Source organism: Leptodactylus fuscus, chromosome 5, assembly GCF_031893055.1.
Source record: "Leptodactylus fuscus isolate aLepFus1 chromosome 5, aLepFus1.hap2, whole genome shotgun sequence".
Lineage (NCBI taxonomy): Eukaryota > Metazoa > Chordata > Amphibia > Anura > Leptodactylidae > Leptodactylus > Leptodactylus fuscus.
Window position 1 is genome coordinate 106550053 of NC_134269.1, and position 26433 is coordinate 106576485.

The 26433-nt window shown below is 44.5% G+C and overlaps 1 protein-coding gene across 1 annotated transcript in view; it reads right to left on the minus strand.

Annotated features, from left to right (window-relative positions):
- The window catches only part of ITIH5 (inter-alpha-trypsin inhibitor heavy chain 5), a 64794-nt gene extending 39944 nt beyond the window's left edge, over positions 1 to 24850 (minus strand). Inside the window, exons 1-5 of the mRNA XM_075273932.1 lie at positions 24629 to 24850; positions 7019 to 7063; positions 5708 to 5871; positions 3117 to 3215; positions 2227 to 2471 (exon numbers count right to left, since the gene is read on the minus strand). Of these exons, the coding sequence (XP_075130033.1) occupies positions 2227 to 2471; positions 3117 to 3215; positions 5708 to 5871; positions 7019 to 7063; positions 24629 to 24769 (694 nt within the window). The 5' untranslated portion in view covers positions 24770 to 24850. The remainder of the gene's footprint in view (positions 1 to 2226; positions 2472 to 3116; positions 3216 to 5707; positions 5872 to 7018; positions 7064 to 24628) is intronic.
- Positions 24851 to 26433: the final 1583 nt, after the last annotated feature.

Sequence of the window (26433 nt, forward strand, 5' to 3'; positions counted from 1 at the left end):
GGAGAAGACAGCGTAGGAGTCAGGGACAGGTAAGAAACAGTAGTTTGTTTATGTTTTTATTCCCCCGGGTCTCCGATTATTATACTCTGGGGTCTGAAAAGACCCCAGAGTATAATAATTGTTTATGGGTATCCACAGTGGCACATAATACTGGGTGCAGGGGCCACTAAGGGACATAATACTGTGTGCAGGGGCCACTGTTGGGGATAATACTGTTTGCAGGGGCCACTATGGGGGATAATACTGTGTGCAGGGGCCACTAAGGGACGTAATACTGTGTGCAGGGGCCACTATGGGGCATAATACAACGCGCAGGAATGCATAGGAGGGGGTCGGTCGAGGTCTTCGAGGTCGAGGTCTTCGGCGTCGGTGTCGGTCGTGGGGCCCAATGTCAAAAGTTCGCCATGAGGCCCCGCCATTCCTAGTTACACTACTGTTCTGATAGAAGGGATTTAACTTCTTTCTTCCATTGTTTGCTATGGTATTACAATGCTATATTGAAATTAGTGTAAATGTCAGTGTGCGTAAAAATTCCTTTATTTATATATCAATGTATGTGATATCTTCAGTATACAAACTGTATTACGGTCATAACTATTGCAATAGTTCATGAAATTGTTTTCGCACCATTGTTTTTTGAGAGTTTTGTTCACCATTGCCATAGTGACATAAGTCATTTAATGGCTCTTCTTCCCATCCAGGTGTTAATCATATCATTTTCCCTGGAAAATCAGGAAGGTGTGTAAGGAGGAAATGAGCTATTGTTTAATGTTCCAGATAAACACATTTATGTCCATGGCATGACTAGTTTAGTGTAATATTTCCTGCCATAATGGCTTGTATGCCAATTATACATATCAGCAAATTATTTGGTAACTCACATGTGCTATATGTATATGGTGGGGGGAAATTATATTACAATACATTTTGCATTCTAGAATATATCAATGGTGTTCATTTTATGTTTTGAATTGTAACAAATTTAAACCTTTTTCCCATCTAAAATCTTCTGAGTTTATTTTGGATAGATTGGCCTCCGTTCCCGAGGCTGACAGTTCTGTCCGTCTGTATATACAGGTCAGATTGTTTATGCCAGGTGGCCATGGGTGCCAAGCAGTAGGCCTGCCCCTCCTCCTCCTCCTGAGGCTGGGGGTGGGGGACACTTAAGAGCCCTATATCTCAGGATCCGTTAGGGTTATGAAGAAGATTGAATCATGATGATATTTGGTAAAAATTGAATGTATGTGCCTTTATTGTGGTGTGGTCAAACTTGGTGCCTAGGGAGGCATGGTCTGCAAATACTGGCAGCAGCTACATGCTCAATGGCACCATCCAGTCTAGAAAGGTGTTGATATGGAAGGCAGGGGTATGTCTATGGGAAAATGTTAATGGTTAAATAGTTTGCCAGGTAAATGGGCCAGGAATATATAAAACAAGTGGCCCAGAATGACCATAGTGAAGAGGGAAGGGCTTACTAACGTTCCTGAAAAATGGCTATTTTTCAGTATTGTAAGGTTGAATCATAATAAAAGTACACTGGTTCAGTTTTCAACACAAATGAAGAATAAACTCATTGGAAAGGTGACCTTGTCAGTGAAGGAGCAGAAGAATGTATAGAGGGTTCCCAGGTAAGGGAAGCCCTGAAGATCAGTCGGATGCCTAACAGTTACCTGGCGATTGTTGAAAGGCCTTTCATCCACCAATAATTCCTTCCACTACTGAGCCCTGGTCACTGAAAACTATGTTATAGGGGCAGGAAAGTGCTCAATAAGTCCAGGAGGAATCAGAGCTACAGCAGGACAATAGCTAAAGGGGAAATAGGGAAGGAGCCCACGGGTGACACTGGCCCATGTGACATTTGCCCAAATTGCCAGACAACCAGTCTAGCTCTGGTGTACGCCATTGTGCCAGACCATATGGTCTAGACCAGGGGTAGGGAACCTTTGGCTCTCCAGCTGCTGTGAAACTACAACTCCCATCATGCTCCATTCACTTCTATGGGAGTTCCCAGAACAACAGAGCCAGTATGCATGCTGGGAGTTGTAGTTTTGCAACAGCTGGAGAGCCGTACGTTCCCTACCCCTGGTCTAGACTATTGTGTCTTTATTTAGATATTTGAAGTATTCAGTCATAGTGATTATAATATATTTGACTTCTCACACACTGTAAAAGGGTGTTTTAAAGGGCAATATTTCTTTTGTTTGTATCTACAGAAACAGAACTTACTCATGTTTTTACTCTTCTGCTTGTTGTTCTGAAGAGGAAGCACCTCTAGGAAGGTAATGCCAGAGGTTTCCCAAATAGTGGTCTCCACCATGAGGTTACCTACTAACTGCATGGGACGGACACTGACTGCATGCTCATACACTCCCAAACGTCTTTGCAGAAGCTCCTCATACTTCAGCAGAAAAACTGCTTTATTTTTCCCCGGAATTATGGCAGTTGCATTAAATGTCTCCATTCCATTCTCCCTGTAACATCAGGAGAAAAATATTCAGCATAATTTAAATAGCAGCAATGATTTTAAAACTTTGTCACCGGATGGTAAACTGTAGATATTACTGTATACAAGTTTGTAATATTTTCTATTTTCTCATTCCCTACCATGTCTTTCAACTGGGTTTTCAACCAAATCAACTCTTAGGGGCCGTTCACACGGAGTAAACGCGAGCTGATTATGGCAAAATACACGTGTGAAAAATACACGTGTAAAAATCAGACTCCCATTGACTTCAATGCCATTTTTTACACGTGTAAAAGGAATCTTTACTTTAGATTTCTTTTCTTTTGGATCCACTTCTGACTTTGGCTCAAAAAATGCAACAAAAACTGTATATGTGAATTCAGCCTTAAAGCCAAGAGTTTGTAACCAACTGAAGTTAAATTACCAAAAACATTTAACCATATATAGAGCTCCATTGCTTTTGTAGCCTCATTGAAATATTGATAAATGTACATATTCATGCATGAAACCTAGACACCTGCTTTGAGAATACTGGAATATCTTGGAATATCTGCAATATACATGGCAGCTACTAAAATAAAAGAAACTCATAAGGCATTATGTCAGTAAAATATACAGAGCGCATTTCATTATTACATAAGTGCCAGCTTACCCTCTATCGCCAATAATTTTATCATAATCCGGTATATTGTTTTCTCCAATTTTTTTCCGCCATGTGACTGCGCTTTGATAAGTCCTGCCTCCAATAATCCTGCGGTATAGGTCAATATTAGTGTCATACAAGATACATAATTTAACGCAGTTCCAAGCAAATGATGCAAGACAGGTGTATGTGGTTAGGGGAAACCATAGAAGGCAGCCTCAGCTGCATGTCAGTCTGTGCCGCCACTGTCATCGCCTACATTTATTATTTATGGATTCCCCTTGTTCTCCTGTAAATGGGCACATGGTTTTGCAACTTTGCCCACATAATCACATAGTCGATAACAACTAACTAGCAATAAATGATTGACGGTGTAAATCAAGACTCTGGTAGCAGGGACTGGCACAGTGCTGGCACCGCATTGTAAGGCTACGTTCACATCTGCGTCTAAATTCCATTCAGGGTTTCCGTCCCCAAATCCGCTTAATTGCAGGACTTTTCTCTTCACATTTTTCGGGCGGAAAAAGGGCAGAAACCCAGCAGACCCCATTATCTTCTATGGGATCAGCAGGTTTCCATGGATAAACGCTTTTTAAGTGGAGTCGAAGAAAGGAAACCCAGTTACAAGTGTGATCCTCGCATAAGTCTTCATATTTAATGTAAGTAAACCACATGCAGATTTTTGAAACAAAGTCAGGAATGGCTTGAAAAAGAATGGAAGCCTTAGACGTGTCCCTTCTGTCAAATCCACTTCTGACTTTGGCTCAAAAAACCACAGCAAAATCTGCAAAATAACCATTCTGCGTTTCCACAATGTGGGGCTTTATCCTAAGGCCAGGGCCCCACGCTGCAAAAACGTGGCATTTTGGCCGCAGTGGAAACACCACAGCAAAATACGCCATGTTGTACATTACTTGCAAATTGAATGGGGTTATGGCAAAAAATGCAGTCTTTTCCGTAGTGTTTTTTGCCTGCATCTCACTATGGCCCCACATTGCGGAAATGCAGCTTTTTTTGTTTTAGATTTTGCAGCATTTTTTTTGAGCAAAAGTTTAAAACTGCGTTTCCGCAACGTGGGTCCTCAACCTAAGGCCAGCAGAGATGCTGCGGGAAAAATCGCGGTGTTTTACAGTGCAAGCAAAGGGGATGGGATTCATGCGAATCCCATGCACACTTTGTGGAAAAAAACTCAGTGCGGACACGCTGCGATTTGCAAAGCCATTGCGGCTTTGCAAATCGCAGCATGTCAATTATATCTACGGAAACGCCGGTGACTTTACCGTAGATATAATGTTAAGAGAAAGTCCGCAGAGGAAAACTCTGTGAACTTTCTCTTTAAAGCGCTGTGGAAAGAACCGCAATGCGATCACGCAGCGGTTCTTCCCGTAGCGCTTTATCACTGCATTTATGGCCTGTGGGGCCTTAGCCTAAAGGAGATTTTAGATCACAGCTGCCTAGTATGTACACTCCATTGGAAAATATAATTTATAAATGCTATATTTTTAGGTTTCAGCTTTTACACATTAACATCTTTATATAAACAAGTCATCAAATATTTTAATATAGTCAAATTTAAGTAATTTATTACATACTAATGGATTGTATAGAATAGCATTTAGGGAATATATAAAAACTAATGTATGGGAATGGTGGAGAAGTTGTCCAAATGTTATAATTCCCTCCACTATATTATACCAGTATTATTAAGGCCAGGGCCCCACATGGTGTAAAAGCCTCAGTTTGCCTGCGACAGAAACGCTGCAGGAAAAATCGCGGGTAAGACCGAGGCCCCACGTGGCTTTTACAATCAGAAGTCACAGCATGTCAATTACACCTACGGTTACCACCGCGTTTTTCCCCCACAGCGCTTTTTCTCTGGGACACCACATGGGGACCTTACCCTTACAGTTCCTGCGAGTTCTAGCAAATCCCATCCACACTTCCAAACTGTCACGGTTTTGGAAACTGCAGCATGTTAAATATACCTACAGAAATGTCGGTGGTTTCCCTATAGAATCAAAAATGCTGCAGGAAAAACCTCAATGTGCTGCTGGTAGAGCGTTTTTATGCTTTAACCCTCTACGTGGGGCTTTAACCTAAAAGAATCTAATTCATGACCAAGATTTTGAAGAGCGTAGGGTGCTCTGCAGATCAGCTGTTTGAAGCAAGGTTTCACAGGCCATGTAAAGTCACGTTCATTGGTCACATGGCTTGATCATAGCTCAGTCCCTTTTACATAAATGGGCTGAGCTGCGATACCAATATTGATGAGACTCCAGTGCTCAACCAAATACTGCAACCTCTTCAAAGAGCTGACCAGCCAGGATAGCTTATCAATTATTAGTAGAGTTGAGCAAGTACTGTTCGGATCAGCCGATCCGAACAGCACGCACGCATTGAAATGAATGGAAGCACCTGGTGCTTCCGGTTTGACGGCAGCCGGCCGCTTAACCTGCCGCGTGCCAGCTGCGTGCACTGATTTCAATGCGTGCGTGCTGTTTGGATCGGCTGATCCGAACAGTACTCGCTCAACTCTAATTATTAGACTTAAAAACTCCTTTAGCTCCTTGTTGTCTGTGTACATTGTAATAGTTTCTTACATGGTAAAGTTGGAGACAAAGGCTGCGGCTGGTATCTGCATCAGGAATACAACTTCTTTGGCCTCTACCGCTCTATTCACCATGGTGCAGGACACAGCAGTGAAGGCATAGCGTGATATAATGGTGGATTTCACAGTAAAGTCAGTCACTAAGGGTCTGATTTCCTGGAAATGAAATATTTAACAAGTATTATAATAATAGTAATTATTGTAGTATATAAGTATTATTATATATAATAGGCTGTAGGTTAATCACTGACCCTGCAATTTGGCCTAAATGCTGGAATTATAACAATGAATGGGCCTAGTCCGGAGGAGGGTGTGTCTTCAGGCTGAATCGCGAGGCAAAACGGCCTAAAGAATGAGCATCTAGCTTCTTTTTACGGGAGCCGAAACAAACCAGCTCCCGGAAAAAAAGACCTGAACGGCTCCTATTGATTTCAATGGAAGCCGTCTTTTTGGTCAGGATTTTGAGGCGGATACAGCCTCAAAATCCTGACCAAAAATCCCTGTGTGAATTTACCCTTAGGGTGCATTCACACTGAGTATACGCTGAGCTGATTCTGAACGTAAAACACGTTCAGAATCAGCGCATACAAAGCAGATCCCATTCATTTCAATGGGAGCCGGCATACGTGCGCTCCCCATTGAAATTAATGGGCTGCTTTTTTCCCTATTGGTTTCAATGTGATACGCGCGAGAGGCTTTTTAACCCAATGATTTCAATGTGTAACGCGCGTGAGCCGACACACATTGCAGTGAATGGGATCTGTTTGGAGCGCTCACGCTCTGACACGTGTATACGTGTCTGAATGCGCGGCGCGTTACTCCATGGGAACGAGGCCTAAGGGCTTCCTATATTTTTCCCATTTCTATTTTAGCCACTCCAGCAAAATCTACAACAAGAAAAGCTGTGTTTCCACAATGTGGGGATTAGCCTTAGTTTCTGTTTCTCCATAAAACATTTTTATGAACCTTATAAATTATTCTACTAAATAAAAAAAAATACATTTGAAGTAAATAAACAAATAAAAAGAATTGAATTATATAAATCCACTACCATCCATTAAAAACAAATCCATTTATAAAACATCCATTTTTCACAGCCAGTATGGAGGGATCCGTGAAAACAGCAGAAAATAGGACATGACCTATATTTTGATGGTCCATGGCAATGAGAATAGCCCCCATTCACTGACAGTGAAAGTAATTCTGCTGTGTTTTCACTGTCATGTGAATGTAGTCTAATGTGAATTTTGCCATACATGCGGTCCTATTTGTAAATGAATAAAAGAAGTTCAGTGACACTTACCCTCCTTGATGCATATGGGGCTTGTCTTGGGGACCGCGATGCAACCTAAAGTTAATAAACAAAACAAATGTATTTAAACATTTACATTATTCTTTCTTAGCATTAAACATTTATTTAAATAACACATTTATTGACATTATTTCTGAGCATATAAATTTTTTTATTTTTTTTTAGTTATCACAATTACACAATATCCCCCCTACACACACATACACAATATAATACTCCACAGTGGCCCTCCACAGTATAAAAATGATCCCCTGAGACCCCCCACCCACAGTATAAAATGCTACCCAGAGCCCCCACACTGTATAATACCCCTTAGTGGCCCCACACGGTATATAATATGTTTCTCAGCAGCCATACACAATGTAATGTGCCCCACATTGAAAAAAGGTTCCCTGCAATGCCCTCCCAGTGAAATACTCCCAAGAGTTCACCCCACCACAGTATAATGCTCCACAGTGTCCCCCACACAGTATAATATTCTCACCACAGTGCCCCCCAAAATAAAGCTACACAATGGCCTCACAGAATATAGTATAGGCTTCCCACAGTGCAGAAGATAAGTATCACAGTATAATAGGCTCCCCCACACTGCCTGATATAAAAGCACCACAGTGGCCCCACTAGTATAATTCTCCGAAGTGCCCCCCCCACAAAGTGGCCCCACACAATATAATATGCTCCTCAGAGCACCCTCCTGTTATAATGCTCCACAGTGGGCCCACACAATATAATATGCCCCCCTCTCAGTATAATGCTCTTTACAGTGACCTCACAGTATAATATACTCCCCTGAGCCTCCACCTGCTTTATCTGAGTGCCTCAAAATTCATTTTGACGAATATTTGTGAGGTATGCCCATTCATTCCAGTTCTATTATTAAACTCAGACCCCATATTATAATAATCAGAGGCCCAGGGGAGGTGAAAGCCCAGGGGAGGTGAAAGCAAAATAACAAACAGGTATATTCATCTTGCCTAAACTCTCCTGGAAATCCTCACGTTGCTCCGGACATCACCACTGAGACATATGATTGGGCCTCAACAGTCACTTGGCACATGATAACGTTATGACACCAGCATGCCCCGTGTAAATGCTGAGTCCCAAGAAATGGCCAGAAGATAATACCAGATCACCGGAGTATGAATGTTTTTTTTTTTTTCCAAACCTCCCCTAGGCAAGCATATATTGGAGAGGGGCCCTGCAGTACATGTTATTGGACCCATTTCCATTATTGAGGTGCCGGGCCTGACAGGATTTGAGCCGTCAGGCTCCAGATCCATGGGGTCCCAAAGGGGGCCATAGTGAAGAGCTGCAAATTATGGAGCAGGTCCTATATCCATCAGTATTTGTAATGTATGGGACAGTGAAAAGCACAATACCAAGATATCAATCAGTGTGTCATCCGCTTACTGAGCTGTACACTACACATGTTTGGGTATAAGAGACCTAAATATGATCCAGCAATTTTTTTATACTCAGAAGTAATAAAATATTGTGGCAGTTCTAAGCTCTGAAAGTTGATAGTGGAGTTTAATGAGAATTTCTGCAATCTAGTACATTCCTGAAATCTTCTCTATCCAAGATTAACTCTGGATCTACCATATAATACAAACCGCTCTAGATAACACTCCAGCATTGTGAAACTTTAGATAGTACATTCAACCAGTTAACAGAACTTAGTGCTGGCCTGGTGTTTTCCAGAGAAGGGGCAAAACAAGCCCTCTGGTCAATTGGGGACCAGCTCCTCCCTGAACCATACAGCAACCATACAGCAAGCAGATAATTTCCCTGGATCAATTTAATATCACTTTTATATTAAATGATAACTCTCAGTATCACTAATAATGAGATATATACATAGCATTATCTTAACCCCTTAAGAGCACAGGGTAGTTTGGGCATTAAGAGTTTTTTTTTCTATCTTTTTGTATATTTTTATATTTAGACTGTTTAAAAACATTTTACTTTCCTATTTATTTTTTTTTACTATTTTTCACATGGAGACTTGAACCTGGGATTTCTTGATCCCCTGTACCATTTATTTGCTGATTATATAGCTGCCACTATGGCTTATTGTGGTAAGGTATTTTAAAGATTGACTACTCGAAAGACCCCCATGTACATGAATGTTGACCAAATCGGTTGATTAGATATGATAGAATATTTCAGACAATTTTGTCACCCAATCCTATTGTTCTTGAGGGAGATAAGTCGCACCAGCTCACTCCCCTATCCCTGTTGAAAATGCATACTCAGCAGAACCGAGTGTGCATGTATGGAGGTGGAAAGTTTAGCTGTAGAATGAATGAGCATTTGGCCTATAGCTTTTAAAGGTCTACGGGCACCTTAACTGTAAAGATTAGAGATGAGCGAACAGTGTTCTATCGAACTCATGTTCGATCGGATATTAGGCTGTTCGGCATGTTCGAATCGAATCGAACACCGCGTGGTAAAGTGCGCCATTACTCGATTCCCTTCCCACCTTCCCTGGCGCCTTTTTTGCTCCAATAACAGCGCAGGGTAGGTGGGACAGGAACTACGACACCGGTGACGTTGAGAAAAGTAGGCAAAACCCATTGGCTGCCGAAAACATGTGACCTCTAATTTAAAAGAACAGCGCCGCCCAGGTTCGCGTCATTCTGAGCTTGCAATTCACCGGGGACGGAGGTTTCCGTCCAGCTAGCTAGGGCTTAGATTCTGGGTAGGCAGGGACAGGCTAGGATAGGAAGGAGAAGACAACCAACAGCTCTTGTAAGAGCTAAATTCCAGGGAGAAGCTTGTCAGTGTAACGTGGCACTGACGGGCTCAATCGCCGCAACCCAGCTTTCCCAGGATCCTGAATGGAATACACTGTCAGTGTATTCCCGTATACCCGATATATACCCCCGATACCCGTTCCAACGGTGTGCCCCCCCACCTTCACCCCAGAAATACCCTGCAAGTCCCCTAGCAATAGAATTGGGGCTATATACACCCACTATTTTTGCTACTGCCATATAGTGCCATTGTCTCACTGGGAATTCAAAGAATATATTGGGCTTACATATAACTTCAATTCCAGGGAGAAGCTTGTCAGTGTAACGTGGCACTGACGGGCTCAATCGCCGCAACCCAGCTTTCCCAGGATCCTGAATGGAACACACTGACAGTGTATTCCCGTATACCCCATATATACACCCCAAATCACCGTTCCAACGGTGTGCCCCCCCACCTTCACCTCAGAAATACCCTGCAAGTCCCCTAGCAATAGAATTGGGGCTATATACACCCACAATTTTTGCTACTGGTATATAGTGCCATTGTCTGACTGGGAATTCAAAGAATATATTGGGGTTACGTGCACCCACAATTTTTACTACTGGTATACAGTGCCAGTTTCTGACTGGGAATTCAAAGAATATATTGGGGTTACAAATACCCTCATTTCTTGCTACTGCCATATAGTGCCAGTTTCTGACTGGGAATTCAAAGAATATATTGGGGTTACGTGCACCCACAATTTTTACTACTGGTATACAGTGCCATTGTCTGACTGGGAATTCAAAGAATATATTGGGGTTATAAATACCCTCATTTCTTGCTACTGCCATATAGTGCCAGTTTCTGACTGGTAATTCAAAGAATATATTGGGGTTACGTGCACCCACAATTTTTACTACTGGTATACAGTGCCATTGTCTGACTGGGAATTCAAAGAATATATTGGGGTTATAAATACCCTCATTTCTTGCTACTGGTATATAGTGCCATTGTCTGACTGGGAATTCAAAGAATATATTGGGGTTACGTGCACCCACAATTTTTACTACTGGTATACAGTGCCATTGTCTGACTGGAAATTCAAAGAATATATTGGGGTTACGTGCACCCACAATTTTTACTACTGGTATATAGTGCCATTGTCTGACTGGGAATTCAAAGAATATATTGGGGTTATAAATACCCTCATTTCTTGCTACTGGTATATAGTGCCAGTTTCTGACTGGTAATTCAAAGAATATATTGGGGTTACGTGCACCCACAATTTTTACTACTGGTATACAGTGCCATTGTCTGACTGGGAATTCAAAGAATATATTGGGGTTATAAATACCCTCATTTCTTGCTACTGGTATATAGTGCCATTGTCTGACTGGGAATTCAAAGAATATATTGGGGTTACATGCACCCACAATTTTTACTACTGGTATACAGTGCCATTGTCTGACTGGGAATTCAAAGAATATATTGGGGTTACGTGCACCCACAATTTTTACTACTGGTATATAGTGCCATTGTCTGACTGGGAATTCAAAGAATATATTGGGGTTACGTGCACCCACAATTTTTGCTACTGGTATATAGTGCCAATTTCTAACTGGGAATTCAAAATGCGCAAGGCTCCGGAAAGGGACGTGGACGAGGCCGTGGGCGAGGTCGGGGGAATGGTTCTGGGGAGCAAGGTAGCAGTGAAGCCACAGGGCGTCCCGTGCCTACTCCTGTGGGGCAGCAAGCATTGCGCCACTCCACAGTGCCAGGGTTGCTTGCCACATTAACTAAACTGCAGGGTACAAACCTTAGTAGGCCCGAGAACCAGGAACAGGTCTTGCAATGGCTGTCAGAGAACGCTTACAGCACATTGTCCAGCAGCCAGTCAGACTCTGCCTCCTCTCCTCCTATTACCCAACAGTCTTGTCCTCCTTCCTCCCAAAATTCCCAAGCTTCACAGAACAATAACCCCAACTGTCCCTGCTCCCCAGAGCTGTTCTCCGCTCCTTTCATTGTCCCTCAACCTGCCTCTCCACGTCACGATTCCACGAACCTAACAGAGGAGCATCTGTGTCCAGATGCTCAAACACTAGAGTCTCCTCCATCTCCGTTCGATTTGGTGGTGGATGACCAGCAACCCACCCTCATCGACGATGATGTGACGCAGTTGCCGTCAGGGCATCCAGTTGACCGGCGCATTGTGCGGGAGGAGGAGATGAGACAGGAGTTGGAAGAGGAAGTGGTGGATGATGAGGACACTGACCCGACCTGGACAGGGGGGATGTCAAGCGGGGAAAGTAGTGTGGATGTTGAGGCAAGTGCAGCACCAAAAAGGGTAGCTAGAGGCAGAGGCAGAGGTCAGCAGCTTAGGCGAAGCCAGGCCACACCCGGAATCTCCCAAGATGTTCCAGTTCGTACCCAGCCCCGAAAAACTCCCACCTCGAGGGCACGTTTCTCGAAGGTGTGGAGTTTTTTCAAGGAATGCGCCGAGGACAGATATAGTGTTGTCTGCACAATTTGCCTCTCGAAATTGATTAGGGGCTCTGAGAAGAGCAACCTGTCCACCACTTCAATGCGCCGTCATTTGGAATCCAAGCACTGGAATCAGTGGCAGGCAGCAACGGCAGGACAAAGGCCGCCTGCCGTTCACGCCACTGCCACTGCCTCTGCCACTGCCTCTGCCTCTGCCACTGCCACTGCTGACTGTGCTGGCGATGCACTCCAGAGGACGAGCCAGGACACCACTTCATCTGCCTCCGCCACTTTGTTGACTTCTCCCTCATCCTCCCCTGTTCCTGTCTTATCTCCTTCTCCTGCACCATCAAAGGCACCATCAGGCGCTTCTTTACAACAACCCACCATCTCTCAGACATTGGAGCGGCGGCAGAAATACACTGCTAACCACCCACACGCGCAAGCCTTGAACGCCAACATCGCTAAACTGCTGGCCCAGGAGATGTTGGCGTTCCGGCTTGTTGAAACTCCCGCCTTCCTGGACCTGATGGCAACTGCGGCACCTCGCTATGCCGTCCCTAGCCGTCACTACTTCTCCCGGTGTGCCGTCCCCGCCTTGCACCAGCACATGTCACTCAACATCAGGCGGGCCCTTAGTTCCGCGCTTTGCACAAAGGTCCACTTGACCACCGACGCGTGGACAAGTGCATGCGGACAGGGACGCTACATTTCACTGACGGCACACTGGGTGAATGTAGTTGAGGCTGGGACTGCTTCCCAAACTGGCCCGGTGTACCTCGTCTCCCCGCCTAACATTCCTGGCGGGGACACGAGAAGAACACCCCCCTCCTCCTCCTCCTCTACCGCCTCCTCCTCCGCCACCGCCTCCTCCTCCGCTGTTAGATTGACCCCAGCTACGAGTTGGAAACGTTGCAGCACTGGCGTTGGTAGACGTCAGCAGGCTGTGCTGAAGCTGATCAGCTTGGGGGACAGACAGCACACTGCCTCCGAGGTGAGGGATGCCCTCCTCGATGAGACGGCAATATGGTTTGAGCCGCTGCACCTGGGCCCAGGCATGGTCGTTTGTGATAACGGCCGGAACCTGGTAGCAGCTCTGGAGCTTGCCGGACTCCAACATGTTCCATGCCTGGCCCACGTCTTCAACCTAGTGGTGCAACGTTTCCTAAAGAGCTACCCCAATGTTCCAGAGCTACTGGTGAAAGTGCGGCGCATGTGCGCCCACTTTCGCAAGTCGACAGTAGCCGCTGCTAGCTTAAAATCTCTCCAGCAACGCCTGCATGTGCCACAACACCGGCTTTTGTGCGACGTCCCCACACGCTGGAACTCAACGTTTCAGATGTTGAATAGAGTGGTTGAGCAGCAGAGACCTTTGATGGAATACCAGCTACAAAACCCTAGGGTGCCACAAAGTCAGCTGCCTCAGTTTCTCATCCATGAGTGGCCATGGATGAGAGACCTTTGTGACATCCTACGGGTGTTTGAGGAGTCCACAAGGAGGGTGAGCTCTGAGGATGCGATGGTGAGCCTTACAATCCCGCTCTTGTGTGTTCTGAGAGAATCCCTGATTGACATCAGGGATAACTCAGATCACACAGAGGAGTTAGGGATAGCATCCGATCCGTCACAGCTGGAGAGTAGGTCCACACATCTGTCCGCTTCACTGCGTTTAATGGAGGAGGAGGAGGAGGAGGAGGAAGAAGAGTTGTCCGATGATGTGATGGTGATACAGGAGGCTTCCGGGCAACTTCGAATCGTCCCATTGTTGCAGCGCGGATGGGTAGACATGGAGGATGAGGAGGAAATGGAGATTGAACTTTCCGGTGGGGCCAGAGGAGTCATGCCAACTAACACTGTGGCAGACATGGCTGAGTTCATGTTGGGGTGCTTTACAACCGACAAGCGTATTGTCAAAATCATGGAGGACAACCAGTACTGGATCTTTGCTATCCTTGACCCCCGGTATAAAAACAACATCTCGTCTTTTATTCCGGTAGAGGGGAGGGCCAATCGCATCAATGCTTGCCACAGGCAATTGGTGCAGAATATGATGGAGATGTTTCCAGCATGTGACGTTGGCGGCAGGGAGGGCAGTTCCTCCAGTAGGCAACCAAGTTCTCACCGGTCCACACAAACGAGGGGCACACTGTCTAAGGTCTGGGACACCTTGATGGCACCCCCTCGCCAAAGTGCCGCCACGGAGGGTCCTAGTGTCACCAGGCGTGAGAAGTATAGGCGCATGTTGCGGGAATACCTTTCCGACCACAGCCCTGTCCTCTCCGACCCCTCTGCGCCCTACACGTATTGGGTGTCGAAGTTGGACCTGTGGCTTGAACTTGCCCTATATGCCTTGGAGGTGCTGTCCTGTCCTGCCGCCAGCGTCCTATCTGAGAGGGTGTTCAGTGCAGCCGGTGGCATCATCACTGACAAGCGCACCCGTCTGTCAGCTGAGAGTGCCGACCGGCTCACTTTGATAAAAATGAACCACCACTGGATAGAGCCTTCATTTTTGGGCCCACCTGTGTAAAGCACCCCAACATGAAACTCCATGTCTGTACTCAACCTCTCCAATTCCTCCGCATCCTCATACTCATCCACCATAAGCGTTGCACAATTCTGCTAATACTAGGCTCCCTCCACCCTGATTTCCCCCAACTCTGCTGGTTAGAGGCTCCCTCCACCCTGCTTTCCCACAACTCTGCTGGTTAGAGGCTCCCTCCACCCTGATTTCCACCAACTCTGCTGGTTAGAGGCTCCCTCCACCATGAATTGGTCCAAACTGGGCTGTTTAGCGGCTCCCTCCACCATGAATTGGTCCAAACTGGGGTTTTTAGAGGCTCCCTCCACCATGAATTGGTCCAAACTGGGCTGTTTAGAGGCTCCCTCCACCATGAATTGGTCCAAACTGGGGTTTTTAGAGGCTCCCTCCACCATGAATTGGTCCAAACTGGGCTGGTTAGAGGCTCCCTCCACCATGAATTTGCCCAAATTGGCCTGTTTAGAGGCTCCCTCCACCATGAATTTGCCCAAACTGGCCTGTTTAGAGGCTCCCTCCACCATGAATTGGTCCAAACTGGGGTTTTTAGAGGCTCTCTCCACCATGAATTGGTCCAAACTGGGCTGTTTAGAGGCTCCCTCCATCATGAATTGGTCCAAACTGGGGTTTTTAGAGGCTCCCTCCACCATGAATTGGTCCAAACTGGGGTTTTTAGAGGCTCCCTCCACCATGAATTGGTCCAAACTGGGGTTTTTAGAGGCTCCCTCCACCATGAATTTGCCCAAACTGGGCTGTTTAGAGGCTCCCTCCACCATGAATTTGCCCAAACTGGGCTGTTTAGAGGCTCCCTCCACCATGAATTGGTCCAAACTGGGGTTTTTAGAGGCTCCCTCCACCATGAATTGGTCCAAACTGGGGGTTTTTAGAGGCTCCCTCCACCATGAATTTGCCCAAACTGGGCTGTTTAGAGGCTCCCTCCACCATGAATTGGTCCAAACTGGGGTTTTTAGAGGCTCCCTCCACCATGAATTGGTCCAAACTGGGGTTTTTAGAGGCTCCCTCCACCATGAATTGGTCCAAACTGGGGTTTTTAGAGGCTCCCTCCACCATGAATTTGCCCAAACTGAGCTGTTTAGAGGCTCCCTCCACCATGAATTGGTCCAAACTGGGGTTTTTAGAGGCTCCCTCCACCATTAATTGGTCCAAACTGGGGGTTTTTAGAGGCTCCCTCCACCATGAATTTGCCCAAACTGGGCTGTTTAGAGGCTCCCTCCACCATGATTTGGTCCAAACTGGGGTTTTTAGAGGCTCCCTCCACCATGAATTGGTCCAAACTGGGCTGGTTAGAGGCTCCCTCCACCATGAATTTGCCCAAACTGGCCTGTTTAGAGGCTCCCTCCACCATGAATTTGCCCAAACTGGCCTGTTTAGAGGCTCCCTCCACCATGAATTGGTCCAAACTGGGGTTTTTAGAGGCTCTCTCCACCATGAATTGGTCCAAACTGGGCTGTTTAGAGGCTCCCTCCATCATGAATTGGTCCAAACTGGGGTTTTTAGAGGCTCCCTCCACCATGAATTGGTCCAAACTGGGGTTTTTAGAGGCTCCCTCCACCATGAATTGGTCCAAACTGGGGTTTTTAGAGGCTCCCTCCACCATGAATTTGCCCAAACTGGGCTGTTTAGAGGCTCCCTCCACCATGAATTTGCCCAAACTGGGCTGTTTAGAGGCTCCCTCCACCATGAATTGGTCCAAACTGGGGTTTTTAGAGGCTCCCTCCACCATGAATTGGTCCAAACTGGGGTTTTTAGAGGCTCCCTCCACCATGAATTGGTCCAAACTGGGCTGTTTAGAGGCTCCCTCCACCATGAATTGGTCCAAACTGGGGTTTTTAGAGGCTCCCTCCACCATGAATTGGTCCAAACTGGGCTGTTTAGAGGCTCCCTCCACCATGAATTGGTCCAAACTGGGGTTTTTAGAGGCTCCCTCCACCATGAATTGGTCCAAACTGGGGTTTTTAGAGGCTCCCTCCACCATGAATTTGCCCAAACTGGGCTGTTTAGAGGCTCCCTCCACCATGAATTTGCCCAAACTGGGCTGTTTAGAGGCTCCCTCCACCATGAATTGGTCCAAACTGGGGTTTTTAGAGGCTCCCTCCACCATGAATTGGTCCAAACTGGGGGTTTTTAGAGGCTCCCTCCACCATGAATTTGCCCAAACTGGGCTGTTTAGAGGCTCCCTCCACCATGAATTTGCCCAAACTGGGCTGTTTAGAGGCTCCCTCCACCATGAATTGGTCCAAACTGGGGTTTTTAGAGGCTCCCTCCACCATGAATTGGTCCAAACTGGGGGTTTTTAGAGGCTCCCTCCACCATGAATTTGCCCAAACTGGGCTGTTTAGAGGCTCCCTCCACCATGAATTGGTCCAAACTGGGGTTTTTAGAGGCTCCCTCCACCATGAATTGGTCCAAACTGGGGGTTTTTAGAGGCTCCCTCCACCATGAATTTGCCCAAACTGGGCTGTTTAGAGGCTCCCTCCACCATGAATTGGTCCAAACTGGGGTTTTTAGAGGCTCCCTCCACCATGAATTGGTCCAAACTGGGGTTTTTAGAGGCTCCCTCCACCATGAATTGGTCCAAACTGGGGTTTTTAGAGGCTCCCTCCACCATGAATTTGCCCAAACTGAGCTGTTTAGAGGCTCCCTCCACCATGAATTGGTCCAAACTGGGGTTTTTAGAGGCTCCCTCCACCATGAATTGGTCCAAACTGGGGGTTTTTAGAGGCTCCCTCCACCATGAATTTGCCCAAACTGGGCTGTTTAGAGGCTCCCTCCACCATGAATTGGTCCAAACTGGGGTTTTTAGAGGCTCCCTCCACCATGAATTGGTCCAAACTGGGGGTTTTTAGAGGCTCCCTCCACCATGAATTTGCCCAAACTGGGCTGTTTAGAGGCTCCCTCCATCATGAATTGGTCCAAACTGGGGTTTTTAGAGGCTCCCTCCACCATGAATTGGTCCAAACTGGGGTTTTTAGAGGCTCCCTCCACCATGAATTGGTCCAAACTGGGCTGTTTAGAGGCTCCCTCCACCATGAATTGGTCCAAACTGGGGTTTTTAGAGGCTCCCTCCACCATGAATTGGTCCAAACTGGGCTGTTTAGAGGCTCCCTCCACCATGAATTGGTCCAAACTGGGGTTTTTAGAGGCTCCCTCCACCATGAATTGGTCCAAACTGGGGTTTTTAGAGGCTCCCTCCACCATGAATTTGCCCAAACTGGGCTGTTTAGAGGCTCCCTCCACCATGAATTTGCCCAAAATGGGCTGTTTAGAGGCTCCCTCCACCATGAATTTGCCCAAACTCTGCTGGTTAGAGGCTCAATCCACCCTGATTTTCAAAACAAATGTTGGTGCCAACCTCAACTTACTACAAGGGCCAAATTCACTGCTGGTGACAAGCTCTCCTCACTGCAAGTGCCAAATACACATGTTTCAAGGTGTTTTCCTACTGTCAGAGAGGTGGTATTGAGTGTGTAAAGTGTGTAGTTGTTAGGCTGTGATGTTGGGGTAATAGAGGGTCTTTGGTGTGTTAGATGCCCCCAGACATGCTTCCCCTGCTGTCCCAGTGTCATTCCAGAGGTGTTGGCATCATTTCCTGGGTTGTCTTAGTGGACTTGGTGACCCTCCAGACACGGATTTGGGTTTCCCCCTTAACGAGTATCTGTTCCCCATAGACTATAATGGGGTTCGAAACCCGTTCGAACACACGAACATTGAGCGGCTGTTCGAATCGAATTTCGAACCTCGAACATTTTAGTGTTCGCTCATCTCTAGTAAAGATGCCTTTTCATGTATTGATATTTCAGTCCACATATTATTTATGTATTCTTGCTGCACTCATGCAAAGCCTTATGAGTGACACCATCTTAGGTCAAATGTTTATGGTAGAACACTGGATGATAAAAGATAAAAGCTCACTTGCTGTTACTCTCTCTAAGATTCTATATCACATAATTAACCACTTTCTATGGGCACTGTAATGGCTTAATAATTATGGATATGGAGATTGGTGTCCCAAACAGCCCATATAACTAGGCAACAGTCTCTGACTGAGAAACCTACACATTCTGTATTTCCATGTAAACATATGAAATAACTATATAAAGTCTTTATTTCTGGTGGCGTCATGTCCTTTAATATGACTAGTATTAATGTGTTTTCTGTTTCATATGATCTACTGCCATCTTCATTGGTCAGGTAAAAATAACAAAGCATTGGAAACACAGTAGCCCAATAGGTAACAATACAATACAGCACAACTGAAGCTGGAACCTAACAATGTAATGTACTTTAAGTCTTCGCTATGACCATTAGTCTTCTGTGATAGTATCCAATCTCTCACTGAATTTGTGCGTGAGCCAGTTTATTTTGGCACCAATTAGGCTCAGCTGGGAGGAAAATGAAGAGGTCAATCCTACCGTGACCTGGAAATATATCACACAGGACAGAATTAACAATGCCATATACCAGTTTAGCTCATTGTGACAAGTACTGAATATCATAGGATTATATAACACATTTTATATAAACACATTCACAGATATGTACTTAAAACATTAAGTCAGTTATCAGAGGTCAAGATATTAAGATAAAGTTGTAGAAATAGATAACTTACTATATACAGGCTATCAGTCATCAATCACATTGGAGTACATGGCAGGCAGCCTATTCTCAGCCAATAGACTCTTACTGTGCAGTCTACAATGACTAACTCAGTGGATGCCAAAAAAGTTCACGTTATTTCTCATTAATGTACCCCTAACCCAAGCTCTGACCTAAACCCAATTGAGCATCTCTGGAGACCCCTGAAAATGGCCGTCCACCAACATTCACCATCCAACCTGACGAAACTGAAGAGGATCTGCAAGGAAGGATGGCAGTGGATCCACAAATCCAGATGTGAAAAACTTGTTGCATCATTCCCAAGAAGACTCATGGCTGTACTAGCTCAAACGGGTGCAACTACTCAATACTGAATACTTATGACCATGTGGTATTTCAGTTTTCTTTAATAAATTTGCAAAAATATCTATAGTTCAGTTTTTTCTGTCACAATGGGGTGCTGAGAAGTAATGAGAAATAAAATGAACTTTTTTGCAAATGGCTGCAATGAAACTAAGTGGAAAATCTAAAGGGGTGTGAATACTTTCCGTACTCACTGTATATCTTGACAAAGACATATAGCTAACATTTATGCTGGATACAACTTCTGTAATAAAAAAGCACTTATTTCATCAGACTCCTTCAGAGTTCTGTGATTTTTACCTATAAACATTTAACTCTTCATGGCAAGGTTAGGGAATGTTCATAACTGCTTCTTACAATATTAAAGAGATTGTCTTTGATTGAAATGTATCACTTATCCATAGAGTAGTTGCTAGGTGTGAGGCTACATTCAGATGACCAAGGGCAAAATGGCCATGAAAAATGTAAATTTTTCATGGCCATCTTGCACTTAAGGGGCAGCTGTTTTCACGGATCCCCCATATATTACTGTGTATGGAGGGATTGTGAAAATGGACAAAAATAGGACATGACCTATATTTCATAAAAAGAAAAAGCTGAGAAACACAAAACACAGGAAAAACTTAATGGAAAATGCTGGGGGAAAAAAACTGTGCATTTTTCTGCAACATTTTTTAGCTTTGTTTCACTACATGGGGTCTTGGACTAAGGTAGATTTTCTATTCTTTGAGCATTACCAATAAAGTTCCAATTCACTAACAGCAAGCAATGCTCTTAGTAATGGTGAAAAAGTGAAGCACAAAGCATACTATAAAGCAGAATGTTGTTTCATAAGCTGGCCTTCTGAATTTGACGGGTTCCAATGACCATCTAATGTGTTTGTGGTCCACCTAACTCTTCCCGACACCAGATGTCAGGAGAGATAAGAATCAGGAAGCTTCACATCCACTGCCTAAAAGGAAAACGGTTTTGGAAATTGCAGCATGTCCACTGAGCGTATTTTACTACAAAATAGGGATGGGATTCGGTAGTATCGGATCTACTTTTCTGTAACTGTAAAACGCTGCATTTTTTCTTCGTATATGCCGCTGCAAAACTAAGGGGCCCGGCTGGAAACGCCGTGGGAAAAATCACGGCATTATATTTTAACTGCAAAGTGGACGGGATTCATGCAAATCTTATGTCCACTTTGCATTTCAAACCGCAGTGCGGACACGCTGTTATTTCCAAAACTGGCGCGGTTGGGAAATCGCAGTGTGTCAATTATATCTACGGAAACACCGGCGGCTTTCCCATAGATATAATGGTAACAGAAAGTCTGCGGAGGAAAACTCTGTGAACTTTGTGTTCAAAGTGCTGCGGGAAGAACCGCAATGCATTCCTGCCGCTATTTTTCCTGCAGTGCTTTAGCGTTGCGTGTCGTCCCATGGGGCCTTAGCCTAATATGAGTTTTTAAAACCATCCGCAGGTGTGTGCTTGGAGCATTTCCACTATGTTTCCACTCTTTTGAATGGAGACTAAAGTTGGACTTGCAGCACTTTTGCTCCGCCAAAAAAACAAGAATACACGATAGGCAGCAACATATCCATTACTTTAACATTGAGGTCGATGGAAGGCGGATGTTAATCTGGTTGTGTCCATTTTGCAATCAATCTTTCCCTCTTAAGGAGGCATTCACACGGAGGAAGTTGGCGCTGATTCTGGTGCGATAACTTGTGTCAGAATCAGCACTGAAAAAAAAAGGCTCCCATTGATTTCAATGAGTTCCATGCAGAAAACGGAACCCATTGAAGTCAATGGGAGTCTTTTTTTCAGCGCTGATTATGACGTGAGTTATTGTGCCAGAATCAGCGCCAAATACCTCTGTGATAATGCCCCCTAATTCTTCCCTGAATATGCTCAGAATGAAGAATGAAGACAAGAGGAAAAAAAAAGACAAAAAGACAAATCTGCCAAAAGAGGACACTAATGGACACGTTTTTGATGGATCCTTCCAAAAAGACGGAATATGGTACGTTCCAAGTGACCATTATTGTCCATTTTGACTAATCCTTTGATTTTTACATGGATTTGCAACAGCTGATACCAAGCACAGATGTGAACATAGTGTAACTGGTAAAAGCAACATAAGCAAAAATAAAGATAACTGCTTTGTAGGCAATCTCCTGAACAGGGCAACAGCATTCTTCTCCTGACTGGCTACAGTCCTATGAACAAGATATTATCATGGAAGGTTTTCTGGTTTTGAATATACCCAAGAATGTCCCTGTTCACTGTCAGGAAGCACTGATCTTGGACGAGGGTAGATGAAGACATTCAGAGGGCCCCTGTGGAAGAACAGTTATTGGCTCCTTGTTTTTTTTTTTATCTCACCACAGAGCACCCCTCCCCCCTTCATATATCATTCTAATAATCCTCCAGCAATGGTCAGCCAAGAAGTTCATTTATTTAGACATTTACCTGTAATCTAATGGACGGTAGAGCTGCTGTTAGGCTGAAGCCCTATGTTGCAAAAACACATTGTTATACAGTAACTCTGCAAAGTGGATGGGATTCTGGCTAATCGCATCCACACATTGTAGAACAAAATCCACACCGGAAAAGCTGCGTTTTCTTTCAATGCTTGCGTTTTTGAAAATCGCAGCATGCCAATTATACCTGCGGAAATCCTGGTGGATTCCATATCGGACTATAAGACGCACCTAGGTTTTAGAGGAGGAAAATAGGGAAAAAAAATTTTGAAGCAAAAACTGGTAAAATATTTCATGTATGGGAGTTGTAGTTTTGCAACAGCTGCAAGGCCACATTGACAGGTGACCCTGCAGCTGTACGGGGATGCATAGAGTGTTTTTTTTTGCGGGTCCAGAAGTACTTTTTAGTTTACCATTTTGGGGAATATCTATTGCTTAGATCACCTTTTATTGAAAAAAAAACCCGGTGGTTTATGATATATGATTTTCTACTTTTATATATATATATTCTAGGGACAAGAGGTGATTTAGAACTTTTATTTATTTCATATTTTTATTCTATATTTTTAAAGCTTTTTTTTTTTTTTTTTTTTACTATGTTATTCCCCCCCCGGGGCTTGAACCTGCGGTCACTTGATTGCAAGTCCCATAGACGGCAATACAACTGTATTGCCGTCTATGGGACATTCTGTGTATTAGTATTACGGCTGGTCATAGACCCAGCCGCAATACTAATATAGCAGTGACAGGCCTGGGAGCCTCAGTAGGCTCCCGGCTGTCACCCGAACAGGTCGGCTCCTGCGATATCGCCGCGCAGGAGCCGGCTTGCAACTTTACAGGTATGGGGCCGGTGGGGACCGGCCCCGGGGGAGAAGGGGCCGCTGATACTGACCCGGCATCCGCTGTACTAGAGAGGCGGATGCCGGGGAGGGATAGACGCCGGGGCCTGAGACATCGCTGCCCTGCCCTGCCCTGCATGAAGCCAGCGGCGGGGGGACGGAGGAGCGGAATAGCATCACTCCTCCCGCTGCTGGCTTCATGCAGGGCACAGGAGCGCAGCGATGTCTCAGGCCCCGGCACCTGTAATGGCGTCTATCACTTGCCGGCTTCCGCCTCTCTATTACAGCGGATGCCAGGCGCCACATTCGGCCTATAAGACGCACCCTTCTTTTCCCCCCAAATTTGGGGGAAAAAAAGTGCGTCTTATAGTCCGAAAAATATGGTAGGTATAATAGGGGCAGAAAGTTTGCAGAAGTAATCTCTGCAAAATTTCAAGGAAATACACTGCGTAAAAAAACTCATGAAAAACTTTTTTCAGTGTTTTGTTGTGGGTTTTTTTTGCTGCGCTTTGATGCATGTGGCCTTAGCCTCAAGGTAATAGGTCCCCCTGACCTATTGTACCTCTGTGTGGCTGCATAGGCTTCACTTGTGGTATGTCTACCTTGATCTTGGAGATGTTGCTAATATTACAGCACTCTTTTACTCTGCTCACCACAAAGGATTATTGAGCTATCACTATTGAATAATAATAGTGTCAAGTCATAGTTCACAATTGAATGTAATAGTGTCAAGGTATACAACCATCTTTTATAGTGATATATATTGTATGGAGTTAGTGGATTATAGTGGACTGCTGCTACAGTTATCTAGCTAAGGGGGCAAAGTGGTTAGACATAACCTTGGTTTTGGCTTGCAGAAATGTTAGATTAAAATATTGAGCAAGGATATATGATGTATGGTAGTTTCATGATAGTTCTTTATTTCTGAACAGTAAGCCACTAAGAAAAGGGAGCACCTGACATAATATATAGTGGATATGGCTATAGTGAACTGACCCCATCCATTGAGGCAAAACTTGATTACATTTGATTTGTATGTAGAAGTTTAGAAAACTGCATAGGGTAACGTTTAGTATCAATATCATACAATTGTATATTGTATGCATAAGTATAGGTAAAAGTCACTATGGCACCTCCTTAATATACTGATAATTCGCAGTTCATTAAAAAAAAAGTGAGAAATAACATAATTATACTTTCTAAATAATAAAAAATAATCATTCACAAAAAATATGTAAAAATTAACAAATGCAGAACTAATAATAATTATTAGTTCTGCATTTGTTAATTTTTTACATATTTTTTGTACAAGTAATACAATTATTGTATTAATGAAGGCAAAAATATGAAACAATTATTGTATCAGACGTCTACACAATGATGTACATGATATCATGACCTCCTGACAGCTCAGCCCATAATTTCTATCATTCTCATATACAAGATGCAAATATATACTTTTGCATTATACAAAAAAGTTGATCAGTGAAAATGACCAAATCTTCTGACCATAGCAAGCAATGAGTGCAGCAAAAAAGATATCTAGAGTACTCACTTTTTCCACATTGCCATTTGTTATTGTAAACTCAAACAAGTTACTCTTAGTATTTTCAGATTCCTGATCTCCCAAGACAAGAGAAAAGCAGAAGCAGAGCCCGAGCAGAAAGTTCCTGTAAAATCCTTGGGGTGCAGCCATTCTCCCAGGATAGACTGGAGTATGTCTGTGGCAGTGCTGGGTTTGTACATGTACAGTGGGAACTTACCAGTCTGCAGCTGGCTGAGATGCCTCTGAGAGACTGGAGAAAGAAGCAGAGGAGTCGCACCCCTCCCACACCTCATCCCAGCCTCCCATCCATGTTCTTTCCAGCAAACCTGCAATGTGTACTTTATTGCAGGCTTGGACAGATGAATGTGCATTACATCTAGGACTACTGAGATATGGTGCCAGCTGCATGAAGAATGGGCCTGCAAGCAGAGGGCCAGCACCTGTTGTTTCACTTAAAATCATGGGAATAAATGTATCTAGTATAAGTGCTCCTGCTTCCCGAGCTCAATCCCGAGCACAATCCTCCATGCAGTGTTTATTGTAAATAAAGTGTGGCTGAGTGGTCACTGACAATGTGAGCAGATGTTTAACCAAGTAGGCACATTGTGTCCTGGCATTATTATAGTCTAGTTGTGACGGCATACTTCAAACTCAAATACGTTCATCCATTTTATCACAATTATTAGCCTTTAAGGCTAAGGCCTCACACAGCAAATCGCTGCAGAAATGCATCACAGCTTTTCACAGAATGTCTGCAGAATTTTCCTCTGTGGACTTTCTGTCTGTATTATACCTATATGGAATTATATAGGTATAATTGACATGCTGCGATTTGCAAAAGTGCAATGTTTTTTGACATCGCAGCATTTCCACTGCTGATTATTTTCTACATCGTATGGATGGGATTAGCCAGAATCCTATCGATTTTACAGGTTCTGTAATACACAACGTTTTTTGCCAAAACGCTATGTGTTCGCAACATGGAGCCCTGGCCTAAAATAAATCGGTTGTTTTTTATTAAAATCAGGGCTCGTTCACATCTGTGCCCGGTCTCCGTTCATGCATGTTTCCGTTTCCTGCACAAAACTGAGCAGGAGACGGAAACCTGCAGGACTCATTCAAACCGATCCCGGAAAGATGTCCGGCCGTGAGCGCTGGTGAGCGTTTTATGCTCTCCGCCGCGAAACTGTTTTTTTTTTAAATCGGACACAGAGTCGGACATGCAGGACTCTATGTCCGGTTTTAAAAAAAACGGTTTCGTGGCGGAGAGCATAAAACGTTCATCAGCACACATGGCCGGACCCGGTCTGACAGCTTTCCGTCTTCTGCATGCAGAAGACTGAAAGCTCAGAACGGACTCTGGGCGCTAGTGTGAACCTAGTGTAACTCTGAATATAGGACACTGTATTTACAAATTACTGTATATTCCAATGTTCTTAAAGCCATGACTTGCCCTCGGCTGAAATGCCATGGCAAAAACCGTGGCGTTTTACAGTACCTGCAAACTGGATGGGATCCTGGCTAATCCAATCCACACATTGCAGAAAAATATCCACAATGGAATGCTGTGATTTCAAACACAAACGTGTTTTTGTAAATCACAGCATGTCAATTATACCTACAGAAATGTTGGCAGTTTCCGTGTAGATATAACAGAGACAGAAAGTCCATAGAGGAAAACTCCATGGACTTTCTGAGAAAAATGCTACACAAAAAAACGCAATGCTTTTCCACTGCAGTTTTTCCTACAGTGCTTTTTGGCTGCGGATCATTACATGGAGCCTTAGCTTAAAAGTGGCCAAACACTGATCCTT